Source organism: Hemibagrus wyckioides, linkage group LG09 (assembly GCF_019097595.1).
Source record: "Hemibagrus wyckioides isolate EC202008001 linkage group LG09, SWU_Hwy_1.0, whole genome shotgun sequence".
Classification (NCBI taxonomy): Eukaryota; Metazoa; Chordata; class Actinopteri; order Siluriformes; family Bagridae; genus Hemibagrus; species Hemibagrus wyckioides.
In genome coordinates this window covers 28962819-28984386 of record NC_080718.1, presented here as the reverse complement: position 1 = coordinate 28984386, position 21568 = coordinate 28962819, and the positions used below count along the sequence as shown (strand labels likewise).

General features: G+C 41.7%; 1 protein-coding gene across 1 annotated transcript in view; it reads right to left on the bottom strand.

Annotated features, from left to right (window-relative positions):
• Positions 1-19201, bottom strand: part of LOC131359915 (deleted in malignant brain tumors 1 protein-like) — a 29803-nt gene extending 10602 nt beyond the window's left edge. Inside the window, exons 1-17 of the mRNA XM_058400060.1 lie at positions 19102-19201; positions 15301-15448; positions 14999-15183; positions 14553-14651; positions 14201-14236; positions 12272-12419; positions 11970-12154; positions 11542-11640; positions 11195-11230; positions 7723-7870; positions 7421-7605; positions 6972-7070; positions 6619-6654; positions 6281-6379; positions 1564-1593; positions 1122-1220; positions 813-848 (exon numbers count right to left, since the gene is read on the bottom strand). Of these exons, the coding sequence (XP_058256043.1) occupies positions 813-848; positions 1122-1220; positions 1564-1593; positions 6281-6379; positions 6619-6654; positions 6972-7070; positions 7421-7605; positions 7723-7870; positions 11195-11230; positions 11542-11640; positions 11970-12154; positions 12272-12419; positions 14201-14236; positions 14553-14651; positions 14999-15183; positions 15301-15448; positions 19102-19201 (1768 nt within the window). The remainder of the gene's footprint in view (positions 1-812; positions 849-1121; positions 1221-1563; positions 1594-6280; positions 6380-6618; positions 6655-6971; positions 7071-7420; positions 7606-7722; positions 7871-11194; positions 11231-11541; positions 11641-11969; positions 12155-12271; positions 12420-14200; positions 14237-14552; positions 14652-14998; positions 15184-15300; positions 15449-19101) is intronic.
• Between the last annotated feature and the right edge of the window lie 2367 nt (positions 19202-21568).

Genomic DNA, 21568 nt, shown 5'->3' with positions numbered 1-21568 from the left:
AGGCACTGCAGGATTTCAGTCCTTCATGGCGTAGTGTGTTACCACTTGTTTTTTTGGTGACTATGGTCTCAGCTGCCTTGAGATCATTGACAAGATCCTCCCGTGTAGTTCTGGGCTGCTTCCTCACCATTCTCGTCATCAGTGAATCTTGCATGGAGCCCCAGACTGAGGGAGATTGACAATTATTTTGTGATTCTTCTGTTTGTGTATAATCTGTTGTCACCTTCTCACCAAGCTACTTGGCGATGGTCTTGTAGCCCATTCCAGCCTTGTGTAGGTCTACAATCTTGTCCCTGACATCCTTGGACCGCTCTTTGGTCATGGCCATGGTGGAGAATTTGTAATCTGATTAACTGATTACTTCAGTGGACAGGTGTCTTTTATACAGGTAACAAACTGGGATTAGGTACACTCTCTTAAAGGGAGTGTACCTAATCCCAGCTTGTTACCTGTATAAAAGACACTTGGGGGCCAGAAATATCACTCATTAAAATGCAAATTAATATATAACTATTTTGAAATGTGTGTTTCTGGATTTTTTGTTGTTATTCTGTCTCTCACTGTTAAAATAAACCTACCATTAAAATTATAGACTGATAATTTCTTTGTCAGAGGGCAAACATACAAAATCAGCAGGGGATCATTTTTTCCCTCACTGTACTAATACTAATACTAATCTCTGGTATTATTATTTGAATGATTCTTCTGTGACTTTCTTCGTGACAATTTGTTTAAAAAGAGCAATCAAAATAAACAATGTTATGTAAATACACAAGAGAAGAGTAATAAAGGAGTTTAGAGAGGAACTCTACCTGTTGTTGCTGCTACAGAAAAGTTGGTACAATAATCTAGAGGAGAGAGAAAAAAATGTTTAAGATTAAACATACAACACACATTTTACCTCCTTGTCAACCTAATTTTAGGGTTTATAAACACTCTATAAACAAGAGATGAAGAAGCCATGAGAAACAAATACCTTTGCACATAGTAGAATTATAAATAAAATAAAATCATGCTGATGATAATTGGCTAAAACACTAACTAGTATTTTAATAAATTAAATCTGTCTAACAAAAAGCTGTCATTAAACTTAGATATAAAGTTAGTAATCATTTTCTCACAGTTATAATCGTGGCAACAATTTCCACCGTAGTGACAGGAGCTGGTGCAGGAACAGAGACCACCACCATAACCACAACGATTCCTGCAAGTATTATAGTCTAAAAACAAATAAAAAAGAAAGGACAAGAACCCTAAGGAAACAACCCTACATGTGATGAATAAACTTGAATCACCTTTATATAATAATAATTTTAATATGATTCATCTCTTCTCAGTATCAATACTCTGTATTAAATCTCCACCTGCTGTTACTGACGTTGGTGTCCTGGCTGGAAAATGAAAGGGGTGGGAAAATATTTTATTAAACAGCTTTAAGAAAATACAAACTAAAGAAAGAAAGAGTCTGAAATGGAGAAAAGAATCAATTCAGAGATACAAATAAATACAAAAAGCCGAGAGACAAGGATTAAAGAGAAATGTTGAAGAGAAGTGTTTTTTTACCTGGTGGAGTTGGCCTGGTGATACAATAATCTATATGGAAAATAATTAAAAAAAAAAAAATTATGGCTTACACTCCACATTTCATCCAGTCTGTATTTTTGTAAACTGTCATTAACGCATTCCTCTTTTAATCTGATGAATTATAAAGTCTGTAGATGTTTATTACTGTGCATTCTGTCAACTAAGGAAAGAAAAAACAAAGAAGTATAAAGTAAAATCAATGAAACTCTACTGACAAATGAAAGACTTTTAATAATGAATAATAATGTTTGTAAAAGTACTGCCTACGCATGTCCACATCACCGGCAGTGATTGATGGCAATCAATACCCCTGTATTGATTACTGGGGCCTAAATGTAGTAACTCAGAAGGACCGTCACCCTCTGCCCCTAATGAACTCAGCATTTGATTGTCTGCAGTAGGCCAGAGTCTTCTCTAAACTAGACCTCCACAGTGCCTATAACTTGGTTTGTATCAGGGCAGGGGACAAATGGAAGACACACCCTCAGTGCACTATGAGTATCTAGTGATGACCTTGGGCCTAATGAATGCCCCTGCGGTCTTCCAGCATTACATGATATTTTAATCTTCAGTGGCTCTCTGAAGAAGCATGTTATACATGTTTGCTGGGTCCTTCAGCTTCTCTTTCAGAACGGCCTACGCATAATATTTAAGAAGTCACAATTTCACATCAGTAGTATCTCCTTCCTGGTCTCACATGATGGACTGAGGATGGACCCACTTAAGACCAGAGCAGTCAGGGAATGGCCTCAGCCCTCCTTGGTTTGCCCAGTCCGGTGCTTTCTGGGCTTTACAAATTTTTTTCTGATGCTTTGTGCAAAATTTTAGTACCTTGGCTAGTCCACTCTGTGCTCTCACCAAGAAGACCCAAGACAAGTTTACATGGACCACTAAAGCACAGAAAAACTTTGAGGCCTTAAAGGAAAGGCTGATTTCAGACTCAGTGCTTCAGATGCCTGAACCTGAGGCCCAGTTTACAGTGGATGTGGTGAATGTTTCCGACATAGGGGTGGGGGCTATCCTGTTCCAGTGGTCATGACCTAAAAAGAAGCTGCACCCCCGTGCATATTTCTCTCACCGACTTACTGCACCAGAGAGAAATTATGACATGGGGGACCAGAAGCTCCTGGCCATCAAACTGGCCTTGTAGAAGTGGAGGCATTGGTTGGAAGCATCCTTTCCTCATCCTGACAGACCACAAGAACCTGACACCTACACTACTCACAAAAAGTTACGGATATTTGGCTTTTGGGTGAAAGCACACACACATAACTTATATTGTTTGATACTTATTGCACTACCTCAACCCCTTTGTTTTTCATCTGCTGCTATATTTATATTTATGTTTATTTCTATTTTGCACTACCTCAACTACTGCTATATTGTATTTTTGCACAATACATGTTGTAAGGCCCCAAAGTTCATAATCATCTAATTTTATTACATTTCATTTACATTTCATTGCACGTTCTTTTCTCTTTTTTTGGTGCTAAGTGTCCTGTGTTTTTGTGTTGTCTTTTTTTGTACTTATTATTTTTGCACTGTCTTGTCGTTGCTTTGTTTGCACCTAGCTGCACACTTACACTTTATGTGGCCGAACTTTCGGCTTCTTGAATCTTGAATCTTATGGAAAACGTAAAAAGTTCACGCTATAGTGATATTATATCATGAAAGTAGAGCATTTAAGTAGTTTACATATACACTTTTTAATCAGATCGGACTGAATTCAATCAGATTGATGAATCTGATCGCAGCATTTACATGAACGCGGTATAAAGTAATCAGATTGTTATGTGCGTTTACATGACACATGATTAGAATCGGATTAGATTGCGTTTACTAAGGGTCTTCCTCCAATTATCTCATCCATGATGCTAAAGAACGGGAAAGTCGGCGGCGATGCTCCACTTTTGTTGTTCTGTGAGTGTGCCTTGTAATAAGCAGCCTTAAGAGATTTCCATCTGTTTTTTATTTGGTCAATTGACCGGTTTACGCCTGCTTCTTTCAGCTTTTCATACACCTGTTTGAAAAGCTTGCTGTTGCATGACTTGCGTCCGTCTAGTCTTGTAACTACATTTTCTTCTTTTAAAATATTAATTAACAATGTAGTCTCACCCACAGACCAGTTTTGCTTAGCGCCCGCCATTTTACCTACGACAACATCCGTACGTCATACATCATTCTTGCGTCATTGCACATGCACAGAACTTTCCAGGAACATATTCCATCCGGTTAAGTGTTTACATGTCCTTTCGATCAGACTAAAAATGATTTAAACCACCCCTTACCATACGACTGAAATTTTAATCGGATGTGGCTAATTCCATCCAACTGACATGTTTACATGACACTTTTTATTGTCATGTATTATAAGATTGTGCTTCTAGTCCTGTTACGATCGGATTACAAGTGTCCATGTAAACGCACCTATTGAGGTTTTGGGGTGCAGGGTTACGAGCCTCGAACTTCAGGTCTGGAGAAAGTGCAGGCCACTCCATTTGAGGTACCCCAGCCTCCAGCAGCCGTTCCCTAATGATGTGACCTTGATGAGCTGGAGCATTGTCGTCCATGAAGATGAAATTAGGCCTGTGTTGTTCATGCAGGGGCACAATGACTGGATTAATGATGTTATTCAGGTAGTATTGGCTTGTCACTGTACCATTCACAAGATGTAGGGCAGTTCTGTATTGAGTGGACACACCTGCCCAGACTGTAACACCACCACAACAGTGGCTGATGCATAGCGCTCTCCTTGACGTCTCCAGCATCATTGGTGGTCATCATTTCTGCTCAACGTGAATCAACTTTCATGAGAGAACAGCACTGAGGCCCACTGGTCCCTCGTCCAGAGTAAATGCTCCCTGGCCTGGTGGTGTGGTCAGGTACCCTTGCAGGTCATCTAGCACACAGACCACGCTGATGTAAACGGTTTTGAATGGTCTGACGTGACACTTGGGTGCCTCTCACCTCCCTTAAATGTGCCTGAAGTTCATCATCCGGTTCCGCAGGGCACTGTTCACAATGAAGTGGTCATCAACGGGGGATGTGGCCAAAGGACGTCCACTTCTATGCTTTTCTGTGACTCTTCCAGTCTTTCGGTATCTCTGTCGCAACCTGCTGATGACACTCTGTGACACTCTAAGCTCAGTGGCCACTTCCCTCTGAGAACATCCTGTTTGAAGCCTCGCAATGGCGAGGTACTGTTGATCAATTGTTAGGTGTGGTCTTGGTCTCATGATGTCAAAATGTGAACAGCATGATGAAGAGGACTGTTTAAATACCAATTCTAATTGAATCAGAAAATTTACTGGTTGATTCATGGATCAAACACCAGTTGTGAATTTTGCCGTTAAGCACCTTGTTAGAGAACAGCAAGTTCTGCAAAAAGTACTGAAACACTGAACAGTTGGACAAAAGGGTAGAGGTCAAATTAAGTTCACCTGTAAAGGTTATAGTGCATTTTAGGTGCATCCTGAAATTTCACCCGAAAGCCGAATATCCTACACTTTTTGTGAGTAATGTATATTCAGCAGGCTGAATCCACAGCAGGCCAGGTGGTCTTTGTTCTTTGCCCGGTTTGATTTTGTCCTGGCTTTCAAACCTGGGTCAAAGAACGTGAAAGCAGATGCCCTCTCTCAATAGTGGGACTCACTAGCTGATCCCAAACCTCAACCAATAATTCTATTTCCCAAAATAGCGGCTTTGTGCTGGGGCTTGGAGGAAGTGGTCTGGCGGGCAATTCAACAGGAACCAGATCTAGGGGGTGGCCCACCCAATAGGCTCTACATCCCAAGCCAGGTCCAATCACAGGTTCTCCCCCCCACCCCCCTGTTTTCAGAGCAGGAGGAGTTAGGTGTCCTGGCTGCACAACAAATGGTGAAACACTGTTGCAGAGTCTGGAAGAGGGCCAAAATGGCCCTTCAGGCTGCTGTTCGGAGGAGCACCCACACAGCAAACTGCAAAAGATGTGTGGCACCCATACTCCAGGCTAGAGGGTCTGGCTGGCAACCAAAGATCTGCCCTTGCAAGTGGAGTCCAGAAATTAGCAGCGTGCTATATTAAGCCCTTTAAGATCTTAAATCCCACAGAGTACTGCCTGCAGCTTCTCTGGTCCATGAAAATCAACCCCACATTCCACATCTTCAGACTGAGGCCAGTCCTCTGTAGTCCCTTGGTGTCCCCTCCCCGCCTCGTTGATGGAGCCCTGGCCTTTACAGTATGGTGGATTCTGGACTCCCCACACTGTGGGAGGGGCATCCAGTATTTGGTCAACTGGAAGGGATATGGTCCAGAGGAATGCTTGTGAGACCCACTCTTGACGTTTCCACAAGCAAACGGTCAACTGTCACAAAAATCATTTTATTGCCATTTGTATCACCCCTTGTCCAGTCACATCCTTTTTCCATCTGCTCTAGATACTGACCAGGCTCCTTGCCTAATTTTGTTCTACCTATCCTATTGGATAACAGGCCCGGCTCAGTACCTTCCCATAACATATGGTCTGAGCTCACCCCCATCACGATGTTGTAAGACTAAAGAAAACCCATGAAAATAAATATCCATATAGCTAATTAACTTACCAACCTCTGTTTTACTCTCACTGTACTAATCATGGCATCATACAAACTGTTAATATACAAACTATAGAGCTTACATCAAAAAAAGTAAATATTTATTTTTTGGTGTATTTTCTCACCATTATAATCATGACAGCAGTTTCCATAGTACTGACAGGAGCTAGAGCAGGAACATGAGCCATAATTGTAGCCGCAGTTATACCGGCAGGTATATTGAGCTGCAACAAAAAATAAACAATAAATAAAATAACATTTTTATAGTTCTACTACATTCAATAAAGATATGTATATTTAAATAAAACTGGGGTGCCAATACTTTATGCAGTCCCAAAGTTTTGCAGCCCCTCTACAGCAGCATGTCTTTCAATGTTTCAAATTCTTTAACATCATAACAATCTGTTTAAAAAGAGCAATCATTATGAGAAGTGTCATGGAGGAGTTCAGAGAGGAACTCTACCTGGTGTTGGTGCTACAGTCATGTGGTTACAATAATCTAGAGGAGAGAATCAAACAAAACAAAAAAGTTAAAAAAAAAAGAGTTAGCATAATCTTACATTGAACATCATACATAATTTTTTCCTCCTTGTAACGTGAGACAGTCACATTCTTCTGAGCTACAAACTTCATTTCATGCATTATCATTTATTAAATATGCATAGAGCTAACTTTAATGACATTATTAGCTTACATTAACTTCTGTTTGGCTCTCTTTGTATTAATCCTGACAGCAGTTAGTTTATTAATATACAAACTGTAGAACTTACATCAAAAAGAAAGTAAATTTTAATATTATTTTGTTTATTTTCTCACCATAATAATCATGACAGCAGTTTCCGTAGTACTGACAGGAGCTAGAGCAGGAACATGAGCCAAAATTGTAGCCACAGTTATACCGGCAGGAATATTGAGCTGCGACAAAAAATAAAGAATAAATAAAATAACATTTTTATAGTTCTACTACATTCATTAAAGATATGTACATTTAAATAAAACTGGGGTGCCAATACTTTCTGTAGCCCCAATGTTTTGCAGCCCTACAGCAGCATGTCTTTCAATGTTTCTGATTCTTTTCATATTACAGCAACTTGACAATTATAATACATCTAATTTATTAAAGAATATATTTTTTATCCATTTATACCTACATTTAAGGTTATTATACTCTAATGCAGGGTCTCTGTACTGATCTTTTCTCCCAACACTAATATTTATTGATGAAGTCCCCGAACTAAATTAAAATAATCTGAACAAATACATACATTTGAAAGACCATTGAGCCCGGAAGCCTCGTCCAGTCACGCTGCCGTCAGTGGAGAAAACGACTGTCATGTATCTGGAGCTGGAGTTGAATGAAGCGATCTGATTTCCTGTCACAGAGCCCAAAAGTGAATGCTGTGCAGTCGGACCATTGTAGACACGAATGAAGTCACAGCATGACTCCATACTGAAGATCAGCAAAAAAGAGGAGGAAAAACCAGCTTAGCATGGTGTTACAAAGCTAGCTCATATGTGTAATGATATGATTTATCAGCACGCAAAGAACAGGAAAGTGATTTCTTACTCGACAAATGTGAAGTTTAACGAAACCACCTGCAGTTCTCCAGCCTGCAGGGTCCATGTGCAGCGTATGTTATTGAGATAATTACTGGGGTATCGGGGGCTTAAAAACTCCCCTTGGGACTGAGTCAGATTTCCGCCACAAGCTACACCTGAAAAAAACATCATCAGAGGATCAATGTTACTGTACAAACACAAGAGCAGTATGAAAGTGTAATATCCCGTCTGGCTATGCCATCACCAGATTGCCAGAGGGAGCCCTCTCCTGAGTTCTAGCACCGTTAAGAAAGTAGCACTTCTGAGTTCAATTACTTCTGGGTTGTAGCACATACATAAAAATTATGTGCTGGGACTACGCCATAATCCTCTTGCCTAATACTATGCTGCCTAAAAGCTGGATATACCTGCTGTCTCTCCCAGAGAGCAAAGCCATGGAGGAATATAGAGAGAAAGCTTTAGCCTCAGGATACTGTGGCTGTGGGGTTCTTCTTCATGAAGAAAAATGATGGCAGTCTCTGGCCATGCATTTATTATCGAGGTTTAAACTCAACCACGGTGTGCTATCCTTACCCTTTACTCTTAGTCCCAGCAGCCTTGGAACAACTGAGGAAGGCACAAATTGTTTTGAAATTGGATTTAAGAGGCGCTTATAACCTAATTCGTATCACAGAGGGGGATGAATGGAAGACTTCCACAACACAAGGGGGCACTAAGAATATTTGGTAATGCCATACAGCCTAATGAACACACCTGCAGTTTTTCAATCTTTTATTGAATATTCAGAGACTTAGTCAACTAATGTGTGATCACATATATCGATGAGATCCTGATCTACTCAGCCACCTATGATGATCATTTCTATTTCTATTTCTATCATGTACATATAATGATAAGAGCCTACAACAATCAAAAAACTGCAACGATTCCTGGGTGATTTATCCAGAAGAGACTGTACTGGACTGAGCCTGCCAGAACAGCATTCGAGAAATTGAAAATGAGCCCCATCCTCAAACACCCCAACCCAGGTATTCTGTTTGTGGTGGAAGCAGATGCCTCCAGTTGTGGAATAGGAGCCATTTTATCACAGCAACAGGGGAACCCTGTAAAATATTCCCTTGTGCATTTATTTTGCGAAAGCTACACCAGTTGAGGCAAATTATGATGTGAGCAATAGCAAACTACTTTCCATCAAGGAAGCACCTGAGGAATGATGGCATTGCCTTGAGGGGGCACAGCACCCATCATGTCATGTCATTGTCTCCCGCTTATCCAGAGCCAGGTCGTGGGGGCAGCAGTCTAAGCAGGGATGCCCACACTTCCCTCTCCCTAGATACTTCCTCCAACTCTTCCGGGGGAATTCCAAGGCCTTCCCAGGTCAGCCTAGAGACATAGTCCCTCCAGCGTGTCCTGGGTCTTCCCTGGGGTCTCTTCCCAGTGGTGAATGCCCAGAACACCTCCCCTGGGAGACGTCCAGGAGGCATCCGGAACAGATGCCCGAGCCACCTCAACTGGCCCCTTTCAATGTGCAGGAGCAGCGGCTCTACTCCGAGCTCCTCCTGGGTGACAGAGCTCCTTACCCTATCTCCAAGGGAATGCCCTGCCACCTTATGAAGGAAACGCATTTCGGCCGCCTGTATCCGAGATCTTGTTCTTTCAGTCATGACCCAAAGCTCATGACCATAAATGAGAGTAGGAACGTAGATTGACTGGTTAATCGAGAGCTTTTCCTTTTGCCTCAGCTCCTTCTTTACCACAACAGACCAGTACATAGACCACATCGCTGCTGCTGCTTCACCAATCCATCTATCAATCTCACACTCCATCCTTCCCTCACTTGTAAACAAAACCCTGAGATACTTAAACCCCTCCACTTGAGGTAGGAACATCCCTCCAACCTGGAGGGACAAACCACCTTTTTCCGGTCGAGAACCATGGCCACAGATTTGGAGGTGCTGATCCTCATCCCAGCCGCTTCACACTCGGCTGCGAACCACCCCAGTGCATGGTGTATGTCCTGGCTCGAAGGAGGCAACAGGACAACATCATCTGCAACAAGCAGAGATGAAATCCTGTGGTCCCCAAACCGGACTCCCTCCAGCCCCTGGCTGCGCATAGAAATTCTTTTCATAAAAATAATAAACTGAACTGGTGACAAAGGACAGCCCTGACGGAGTCCAATGTGCACTGGGAAAAGGTCTGACATACAGCCGGTAGTGAGAACCAAGCTCCTGCTCCGGTCATACAGAGACCGAACAGCCCTTAACAGAGGGCCATGGACCCCATACTCCCAGAGCACCTCCCACAGAATGCCACGAGGGACACAGTCGAATGCCTTCTCCAAGTCCACAAAACACATGTGGACTGGTTGGGCAAACTCCCATGAACCCTCGAGCACCCTGTGGAGGGTATAGAGCTTGTCCAGCATTCCACGACTTGGAAGAAAACCGCATTGTTCCTCCTGAACCCGAGGTTTGACTAAAGGTCGGACTCTCCTCTCCAGTACCCTGGAATAGACTTTCCGTGGGAGGCTGAGGAGTGTGATCCCCCTATAGTTGGAACACACCCTCCAATCATCCTGCTTAAAAAGAGGGAACACCACCCCAGTCGCCCAGTCCAGAGGCACTGTCCCTGACTGCCATCCTACAGTATGTTGCAGAGACATGTCAGCCAAGACAGCCCCACAACATCCAGAGACTGAAGGTACTCAGGGCAAATCTCATCCACCCCCGGTGCCTTGCCACCAAAGAGCTGCTGGACTACCTCAGTGACTTCAGCTTGGGTGATAGATGAATCTACCTCTGAGTCCTCAGCCTCTGCTTCCTCTATGGAAGGCATGTCAGTGGGATTGAGGAGATCCTCAAAGTATACCTTCCACTGCCCAACCATATCCCCAGTCAAGGTCAGCAACTCCCCACCTTAAACAGTGTTGGCAGGGAGCTGCTTACCACTTCTGAGGTGTCGGACAGTCTGCCAGAATTTCCCCAAGGCCAACAGATAGTCCTTCTCCATGGCCTCACCGAACTCCTCCCAGACCCGAGTTTTTGCTTCCACAACCACCCGGGCTGCAGCTCGCTTGGCCTGCCGGTACGCATCAGCTGCATCCGGGGTCCCACAAGCCAGCCAGGCTCGATAGGACTCCTTCAGGGAGGAGGCACAGCACCCTTTTCAGGTAATTCCTAACCAAAGAAACTTTGAGTAAATCCAACAGGGGCAACAAGCTGACCTACCTCCTCCTGAATGCCCTCTGTCCAAGCAATAAGTGCCAACACACTCCATCCACGAGTCTTGCAAAGGGTTCACCTTGGCATCCAGCAAACTATGACCCTTGTCCAGTATTTATCACTCACTATTAATTAATATCCCCACACTTATCTCAGTATTAATAATCGAATGATACTTCTGTGGTCATAACAATCTGTTTAAAAAGAGCGATCATTATGAGAAGTGTCATGGAGAAGTTTAAAGAGGAACTCTACCTGGTGTTGGTGCTACAGTCATGTAGTTACAATAATCTAGAGGAGAGATTCAAACAAAACAAAAAAAGTTAAAAAAGAAGAGTTAGCATAATCTTACATTGAAAATCATACATAATTTTTTCCTCCTTGTAATGTGAGACAGTCACATTCTTCTGAGCTACAAACTTTATTAATATCATTTATTAAATATCCATATAGCTAACTTTAACGAAATTATTAGCTTACATTAACTTCTGTTTGGCTCTCTTTGTATTAATCCTGACAGCAGTTAGTTTATTAATATACAAACAATAGAGCTTACATTGAAAAGAAAGTAAATTTTAACATTATTTTGTTTATTTTCTCACCATAATAATCATGACAGCAGTTTCCGTAGTACTGACAGGAGCTAGAGCAGGAACATGAGCCAAAATTGTAGCCGCAGTTATACCGGCAGGAATATTGAGCTGCGACAAAAAATAAAGAATAAATAAAATAACATTTTTATAGTTCTACTACATTCATTAAAGATATGTATATTTAAATAAAACTGGGGTGCCAATACTTTGTGCAGCCCCAAAGTTTTGCAGCCCCACTAAAGCAGCACATCTTTCAATGTTTCAAATTCTTTTCATATCACAGCAACTTGACAATAATACATCTAATTTATTAAAGAATATACATTTAAGATTATTATACTCTAATGCAGGGTCTCTATACTGGTCTTTTCTCCCAACACTAATGTTTGTTGATGAAGTCACCAAACTAAATTGAAATATTCTGACCAAATACATACATTTGAAAGACCATTGAGCCCGGAAGCCTCGTCCAGTCACGCTGCTGTCAGTGGAGAAAACGACTGTCATGTATCTGGAACTGGAGTTGAATGAAGCGATCTGATTTCCTGTCACAGAGCCCAAAAGTGAATGCTGTGCAGTCGGACCATTGTAGACACGAATGAAGTCACAGCATGACTCCATACTGAAGATCAGCAAAAAAGAGGAGGAGAAATCAGCTTAGAATGGTGTTATAAAGCAAGTTTATAGGTGTAATGATGTCATTTATCAGCACACGAAGAACAGGAATGTGATTTCTTACTCGACAAATGTGAAGTTTAACGAAACCACCTGCAGTTCTCCAGCCTGCATGGTCCATGTGCAGTGTGTGTTATCAAGATAATTACTGGGGTATCGGGGGCTGAAAAACTCCCCTTGTGACTGAGTCAGATTTCCGCCACAAGCTCCACCTGAAAAAACATCATCAGAGTATCAATATTACTGTAGAAACACAAGAGCAGTGTGAAACTGTAATATCCCATCTGGCTATGCGATCACCAGATCGGCAGAGGGAACCCTCTCCTGAGTTCTGGCACCGTTAAGAAAGTAGCACTTCAATTACTTCCAGGTTGTAGAATGGACATGAAAATGGTGTGCATGCCATGTTATTTGCAAAGTATTGTTCTCCTGAGACATACCAAGACTTTTCCCGAGACATACCAAGACGTATTTCTTCCATTGTTTAGATTTATGTGTATGGCCCTACAAAGTTCTTTGTATTTATCAGTTACTCTTCTGTTTCGGATTTTTTTGCTAGTGTTGATTGATTTGCCAGTTTTCGATATGATTTCTGACCATTTTCCATTTACACTTTCTTATTGCCAATTTAGATTTGTCTGCTTTGATTAAAATCTGCACATGGATCCTAGACCCTCTGCCTCAGGAGTTTCAGAATACTTCACCCTCACCATCCCTGGGACTACGCCATAGACCTCTTGCCTAATGCTATGCTGCCTAAAAGCCGGATATACCCGCTGTCTCTCCCAGAGAGCAAAGCCATGGAGGAATATAGAGAGGAAGCCTTAACCTCAGGATACATAAGACCATCGGCCTCCACTGTGGCTGTGGGGTTTTTCTTCATGAAGAAAAATGATGGCAGCCTCTGGCCTTGCATTCATTATCAAGGATTAAACTCAACCACAGTGTGCTATCCTTACCCTTTACCCTTAGTCCCAGCAGCCTTGGAACAACTGAGGGAGGCACAAATTGTTTTGAAATTGGATTTAAGAAGTGCTTATAATCTAATTCGTATCAAGGAGGGGGATGAATGGAAGACAGCCTTCCACAACACAAGGGGGCACTAAGAATATTTGGTAATGCCATACAGCCTAATGAAGACACCTGCAGCTTTTCAATCTTTTATTAATTAAATATTCAGAGACTTACTCAACTAATGTGTGATCACATATATCAATGAGATCCTGATCTACTCAGCCCCCCATGATGATCATCTTCATATGACGATCCGAGCCCACAACAATAAAAAAACTGCAATGATTCCTTGGTGATTTATCCAGAATTATAGCAGCATAGCCACACCCCTCACCCCCCACTGTGAGGGAAACTCAAAAGACTGTACTAGCCTGAGCCTGCCAGAACAGCATTTGAGAAATTGAAAATGAGCTTCACTACAGCCCCATCCTCAAACACCCCAACCCAGGTATTCCGTTTGTGGTGGAAGCAGATGCTTCCAGTTGCAGAATAGGAGCCATTTTATAACAGCAACAGGGGAAACCTGGAAAAATATTCTCTTGTGCATTTATTTTGTGAGAACTACACCAGTTGAGGCAAATTATGATTTGAGCTATCACAAACTACTTTCCATCAAGGAAGCACTTGAGGAATGATGGCATTGGCTGGAGGGGGCACAGCACCCTTTTCAGGTAATTCCTGTCCATAGAAACCTTGAGTAAATCCAACAGGTGCAACAAGCTGACCTACCTCCTCCTGAATGCCCTCTGTCCAGGCAATAAGTGCCCAACGCACTCTGTCCACAAGTCTTGCAAAGGGTTCACCTTGGCATCCAGCAAACTATGACCCTTGTCCAGTATTTATCACTTACTATTAATTAATATCCCCACACTTATCTCAGTATTAATATTCAAATGATTTTTCTGTGGTCATAACAATCTGTTCAAAAAGAGCGATCATTATGAGAAGTGTCATGGAGGAGTTCAGAGAGGAACTCTACCTGGTGTTGGTGCTACAGTCATGTAGTTACAATAATCTAGAGGAGAGATTCAAACAAAACAAAAAAGTTAAAAAAAAAGAGTTAGCATAATCTTACATTGAACATCATACATAATTTTTTCCTCCTTGTAACGTGAGACAGTCACATTCTTCTGAGCTACAAACTTCATTTCATGCATTATCATTTATTAAATATCCATATAGCTAGCTTTAATGAAATCATTAGCTTACATTAACTTCTGTTTGGCTCTCTTTGTATTAATCCTGACAGCAGTTAGTTTATTAATATACAAACTGTAGAACTTACATCAAAAAGAAAGTAAATTTTAATATTATTTTGTTCATTTTCTCACCATAATAATCATGACAGCAGTTTCCGTAGTACTGACAGGAGCTAGAGCAGGAACATGAGCCAAAATTGTAGCCACAGTTATACCGGCAGGAATATTGAGCTGCGACAAAAAATAAAGAATAAATAAAATAACATTTTTATAGTTCTACTACATTCATTAAAGATATGTACATTTAAATAAAACTGGGGTGCCAATACTTTCTGTAGCCCCAATGTTTTGCAGCCCTACAGCAGCATATCTTTCAATGTTTCTGATTCTTTTCATATTACAGCAACTTGACAATAATACATCTAATTTATTAAAGAATATACTTTTTATCCATTTATACCTACATTTAAGGTTATTATACTCTAATGCAGGGTCTCTGTACTGATCTTTTCTCCCAACACTAATATTTATTGATGAAGTCCCCGAACTAAATTAAAATAATCTGAACAAATACATACATTTGAAAGACCATTGAGCCCGGAAGCCTCGTCCAGTCACACTGCCGTCAGTGGAGAAAACGACTGTCATGTATCTGGAGCTGGAGTTGAATGAAGCGATCTGATTTCCTGTCACAGAGCCCAAAAGTGAATGCTGTGCAGTCGGACCATTGTAGACACGAATGAAGTCACAGCATGACTCCATACTGAAGATCAGCAAAAAAGAGGAGGAGAAATCAGCTTAGAATGGTGTTATAAAGCAAGTTTATAGGTGTAATGATGTCATTTATCAGCACACGAAGAACAGGAATGTGATTTCTTACTTGACAAATGTGAAGTTTAACGAAACCACCTGCAGTTCTCCAGCCTGCATGGTCCATGTGCAGTGTGTGTTATCAAGATAATTACTGGGGTATCGGGGGCTGAAAAACTCCCCTTGTGACTGAGTCAGATTTCCACCACAAGCTCCACCTGAAAAAACATCATCAGAGTATCAATATTACTGCAGAAACACAAGCACAGTGTGAAAGTGTAATATCCCATCCGTCTACACCCTCACCAGATCACAAGAGGGAGCCCTCTCCTGAATTCTAGCACCATTAAGAAAGTAGCACTTCTGAGTTTAATTATTTCCGGATTGTAGCACAGACATTAAAACAGTGTGCATGCCATGTTATTTGCAAAGTATTGTTCTCCTGAGACATACCAAGATTTTTCCCAAGAAATACCAAGACGTATTTCTTCCATTGTTTAGATTTATGTGTATGGCCCTACAAAGTTCTTTGTATTTATCAGTTACTCTTCTGTTTCGGATTTGTTTGCTAGTGTTCATTGATTTGCCAGTTTCGATTTGTTTTTTGACCATTTTCTGTTTACACTTTCTTATTGCCAATTTGGATTTGTCTGCTTGATTAAAATCTGCACATGGGTTCTAGACCCTCTGCCTCATGAGTTTCAGAATACTTAACCCTTACCATCCCTGGGACTATGCCATAGACCTCTTGCCTAATACTATGCTGCCTAAAAGCCGGATATACCTGCTGTCTCTCCCAGAGAGCAAAGCCATCTGAGGAATATAGAGAGAAAGCCTTAGCCTCAGGATACATAAGACCGTCAACCTTCCATGTGGCTGCATGGTTCTTCTTCATTAAGAAAAATGATGTTGGCCTCTGGCCTTGCATTCATTATCGAGGTTTAAACTCAATCATGCTGTGCTATCCATACCCTTTTCCCTTAGTCCCAGCAGCCTTGGAACAACTGAGGGAGGCACAAATTGTTTTGAAATTGGATTTTTATCACTTATATTCTAATTCGTATCAAGGAGGGGGGTGAATGGAAGACAGCCTTCCACACCACAAGGGGGCACTAAGAATATTTGGTAATGCCATACAGCCTAATGAACACACCTGCAGTTTTTCAGTCTTTTATTAATTAAATATTCAGAGACTTGCTCAACTAATGTGTGATCACATACAGTATATCAATTAGATCCTGATCTACTCAGCTACCTATGACAATCATGTACATTTCCTGGGTGATTTATATGGCATTATAGCAGCATAGGCACACCCCTCACCTCCCCACTGTGAGGGAAACTCAAGAGACTGTACTGGACTGAGCCTGCCAGAACAGCATTCGAGAAATTGAAAATGAGCTTCACTACAGCCCCATCCTCAAACACCACAACCCAGGTATTCCATTGTGGCGGAACTAGATGCCTCCAGTTGCGGTATAGGAGCCATTTTCACATCACAGCGCCATGGGAACCCTGGAAAAATATTCCCTTGTGCATTTATTTTGCGTGAACTACACCAGTTGAGACAAATTATGATGTGAGCAATCACAAGCTACTTTCCATAAAGGAAGCATTTAAGGAATGATGACATTGGCTTGAGGGGGCACAGCACCCTTTTCTGGTAATTCCTGACCATAGAAATCTTGAGTAAATCCAAAAGGTGCAACAAGCTGACCTACCTGCTCCTGAATGCCCTCTGTCCAAACTATAAGTGCCCAACACAATCTGTCTACAAGTCTTGTATAGGGTTCACTCTGAAAATAGTTCAGGCCACCCCAGCATACAGCACACTATGACCCTTGTCCTTGGCCCTCACTAACCTGTGATATGTAGGACTATGTTAAAGCTTGTTTGGTCTGTGCTCAATCAAAAACTAGTCCCTGACTCCCTACAGGGCTCCTGGAAACCTCAATGACCCTGGTCGCACATAGCAGTGTCAGGGTTGTCAAATTTATTTTTGGCCACTAGAGGCCCCCTCTGCCTTTTTGTTGTTTCTCAGTGTCTGCCATTATGTCCAATAAGTGTCACCTGTATAAAAAGCCCTACATCCCCTGGGTATCATTCCTGCAAGGAAGTCTTCAGTAAGTGCAAGGCCACCATGTTACCACCTCATTGGCCCTATGATTGTGCCATTGATCTGCTTCCAGGCACTATTCCCCAAGAGGCCATTTTTTTTCATTGTCTCCACCAGAGCGGCAGCTATGGACAATTATAATGAGGGAGCCCTCGCTGCAAGGTTTATTCGGCCCTCAACATCCCCTGCTGGGGCAGGGTTTTTTGTGGGCAAAAACGATGGTGGCCTTCCCCCATGCATTGATTACAGAGACCTACACAAAATCACAGTTCGAAACCATTACCCTCTTCCCCTCATGTCTTCAGCCTTCAAGTTGCTTCAAGGCGCCTCAATCTTCACCAGACTTGACCTGTGCAACACATACCATCTGGTGCCTATAAGGCATGGGGAAGAGTGGAAAATGGGACTCAGCACCCCTACAGGGCACTATGAGTATTAAGTTATGCCCTTTGGACTCACTAATGCCCCTGCTGTTTTCCAGATCCTAATCAATGATGTCCTTTGTGACATGTTAAATCAGTTTGTGTTTGTCTGTCCAGATGATATTCTAATTTTCTTAAGATTCTTGCAAGAACAAACAAAGCATGTTCAACGAGTTCCAACATTTTTTGGGATTTGTGAATTTCTATCGCAAGTTTGTGCAGAACTTTAGTACAATAGCAGCTCCTCTCTCAGCCCTCATCAAAGGGAAAAGCTTTAAATTCTTGTGGAGCTCTGAGGCCGAGGAGGCCTTTAAGTAACTAAAGCACCATTTCATCTCTGCTCCTATTCTGACTCTTTCTGATCCTGAAAAGCTATTTGTAGTTGAGGTTGATGCCTTGGATGTGGGCGTGGGAGCCATTCTCTTACAGCAAGTGGTGAACAACAAGGTCCCTTGTGCCTTCCTGTCCCATTGTTGACACCTGCTGAGAGGAATTATGAGGTGGAGGATTGAGAACTGCTGGCGGTCAAACTAGAATTAGAAGACTGGAGACACTGGTTTGAAGGGGCACAACACCAGATCTTAGTCTTTACAGATCACAAGAATTTGGAGTATATCCAACAAGTACAGTTACTTAATCCCTGCAAGGCTCAACAGTCACTGTTTTTCAGCTGTTTTAATTTCAATTTATTCTATTTTCCAGGATCCAAGTATTTGAAACCAGACTCCCTGTCTCGAGTTTCCTCACCTGCTGGGTGGGAGGAACCAGTAGGCCCCATCATTCTGAGCTCTAAGGTGGTGGCTCCAGTTAGATGGGAAATTGAAGCCACAGTAAGGATCAATAACCTGACCCTGGAGGGGGGCCAGCTAATTGTCTATTTGTCCCGAGCACGGTCCGTTCCCAGGTTCTGGAGTGGGGTCATAGTTCTCACCTTACCTGCCATCCCAGTGCTGCTCAAACCCTTGATTTTCTTCTGGTGGCCTACTATTAAGGAAGACACTCAAGCATTTGTGGCTGCTTGCCAAACCTGCAACCAGGGGAAAGTTTTCCATCAACCCCCTCAAGGAGTGCTGCACCCCCCCCCCCACACACACACACCCATTCCCCAACAGTGCTGGTCACACCTCTCAATGGACTTTTTCACTGGACTTCCACCATCCCAAGGTAAAACCACTATTCTAGTAATAGTCGACCGGTTTTCTAAGGCATGTAGATATATCCCTTTGCCTAAGTTACCAAAGAAACAGCTGAAATTGTTATTGAGCATGTGCTTCAGGTTTTCAGGATTCCAAAGAGGACATTGACACTGATAGAGGAACAATTTTTATCTCACCTCTGGCATACCTTCTGTCAATTGCTGGGTACAACTGAGGCTGTCCTCCAGTTTCCACCCAGAGTCTAATGGACAAACTGAGAGACTCAATGAACAACATCCTGGGCATCTATTCTTGTTTGGGCAGAATACACTCATAACACTCTGTATTCCTCAGCTACCTGCATGTCCCCCTTTGAGATGGGGTTCCATCTGCGCTACGCTTTGTTCATTGCTGTTGCCTGAGGAAGACTAGGCTCGGGCTTCTGCAGGCCTCTCAGCGGTATCATTCGTCATCATTGAGCTGCTCCTGTCTTACATCCTGGCCAATGGGTGTGGCTTTCTACTAAGATGCTGAGTCCCACAAGCTGAGTCAACAATTCAGGGGACCTGTCAGGGTTGTGGACTTTTTTTTCTGGCCACTAGAGGCCACCACTGCCTTTTTGTTGGTTCTCAGTGTCTGCTTATTTTGTCAATTAGGTGTCACCTGTGCCTTGTTTATGTTTGTGTATTTAAGTCACCCATTTCCTAAGCTCTTTACTCAGTGTTTCTGATGCCTTGATCAAGTCTAGGGCTGTCTCTTGCTTTGTTTTATAGACTTATCCTTAAATAATGTTGTGCATCTGGTATAGTTCTTTGTTTTGATTTCTTGATGAGTGCTTTTTTGAAAACCTTGTAAGTTTACTTTGTGGACCAATTTGAATTACTATTTTGGAACTATTGTATACTTTGGATTAACCTTGTGGATTTTTTGGATTTATTCTTTGGAGCTACTGTCAAGTCTTTTGAGCTGACTTGTATTTGTTTTATGGATTATTTGACTTGCATCATCATCTAATTAAAGATAACTAAAATCTCAACAGACCTAAGACCTGCTTTTCTGAATTTGGGTTCAGCCCCTTTGATTGTCTTCAAGCTTTCTCAATTGTCCTGCCCTCACATTCCTGACAAGCAGTAGACTTCATTACTGATCTTCTTAACTACAACACTATCCTGGTGGCAATCGGCAGGTTTTCCAAAGCATTCAGACTCATTTCCTGAAAAGCCTACCCATGGCTATGGAAACAGCCATGGCTCTTTTCCACCAGGTTTTCTAATTCTTCATTATCTCTGAGGACTATCTATTGTGTCTGACCGGGGGACCCAGTTTACCTCCCATGTCTGGAAGGCTTTATGCAGCCACCTTGGGATCAACATAAGCCTCAGATCCAGCTATCATCCTCAGTCCAATGGTCAGATGGAACATTAGAATCAAGAGGTTGGTTGCTACCTCAGATCATACTGTAGCTGTGAACACTTGTGGAGTAAATTCCTTCCCTGGGCTGAATACACCCAGAATTCCCTCACACACTCATCCACCACCCTAACCCCTTTTCAGTATATTTGTTAAATATAACAAATGATGTCATAGATAAAGCAGCTATGATTCACAAAATGTATTTAAAGTCAGACGTATGATGTGTATCATCTTCATAAACACATTAATTTTTACAAAAATGAACAAATTAGATTATCACTCACTATTAATAAACATGCCCACACTAATCTCAGTATTAATATTCAAATGATTCTTCTGTGATCATAACATAAATGCATAGGAAAAGCGTCATGGAGGAGTTTAGAGAGTAACTCTACCTGTTGATGCTACAGTCGTGTAAGTACAATAATCTAGAGGAGAGATTCAAACAAAACAAAAAAAAGTTAACACAATCTTACATTAAACATCCTACATACTTTTTTCCTCTTTGTAGTGTGAGACACACACATTCTTCTGAGCTACAACCTTCATTTCATGCATCATCATTTATTAAATATTCATATAGCTAACTTTAACCAAATTATCAGCTTACATTAACTACTGTTTTAGTCTCTTTGTATTAATCCTGACTGCAGTTAGATTATTAATACAAATACTGTATAGCTTACATAAAAAAGAAAGTACATATTATTTTGTTTTTCTCACCGTAATAATCACGACAGCAGTTTCCGTAGAACTGACAGGAGCTGGTGCAGGAACATGAGCTGAAATTGTAGCCGCAGTTATACCGGCAGGAGTATTGAGCTGCTACCGGAAAAGAACAATAAATAAAATAAAATAAAATGTCAAAGATTTTTTAAAAATGATAAATGATGTCATTATACTGACAATAAACAACGAATAAAGTCTAAAGCAAGGAACTCAAAAGGTTCATGGAAATTAAATCTTTTTCTCATTTGAGTTTCTTACGTGTGGTAAAACCGGAGCCGAGCCCGAAAAGAGCAGAGCCGAGCAGAAATATCACGAATCCAAACTCCATCTTTCCTTATCTGCAGTCTTTCTGTCTCTCTAGAGGTTTATATAGAGACAAAAGAGTAAAAGTAAAACACTTCCTTATGATGCTAATCACATGGATTATGCTTTAAACAAAACAGAACTGTGGGAATGGAGCAGGTGCTGGGGTTTTATATTACTTATCAATCTCACCTGACTGGATTCCACACATTATAT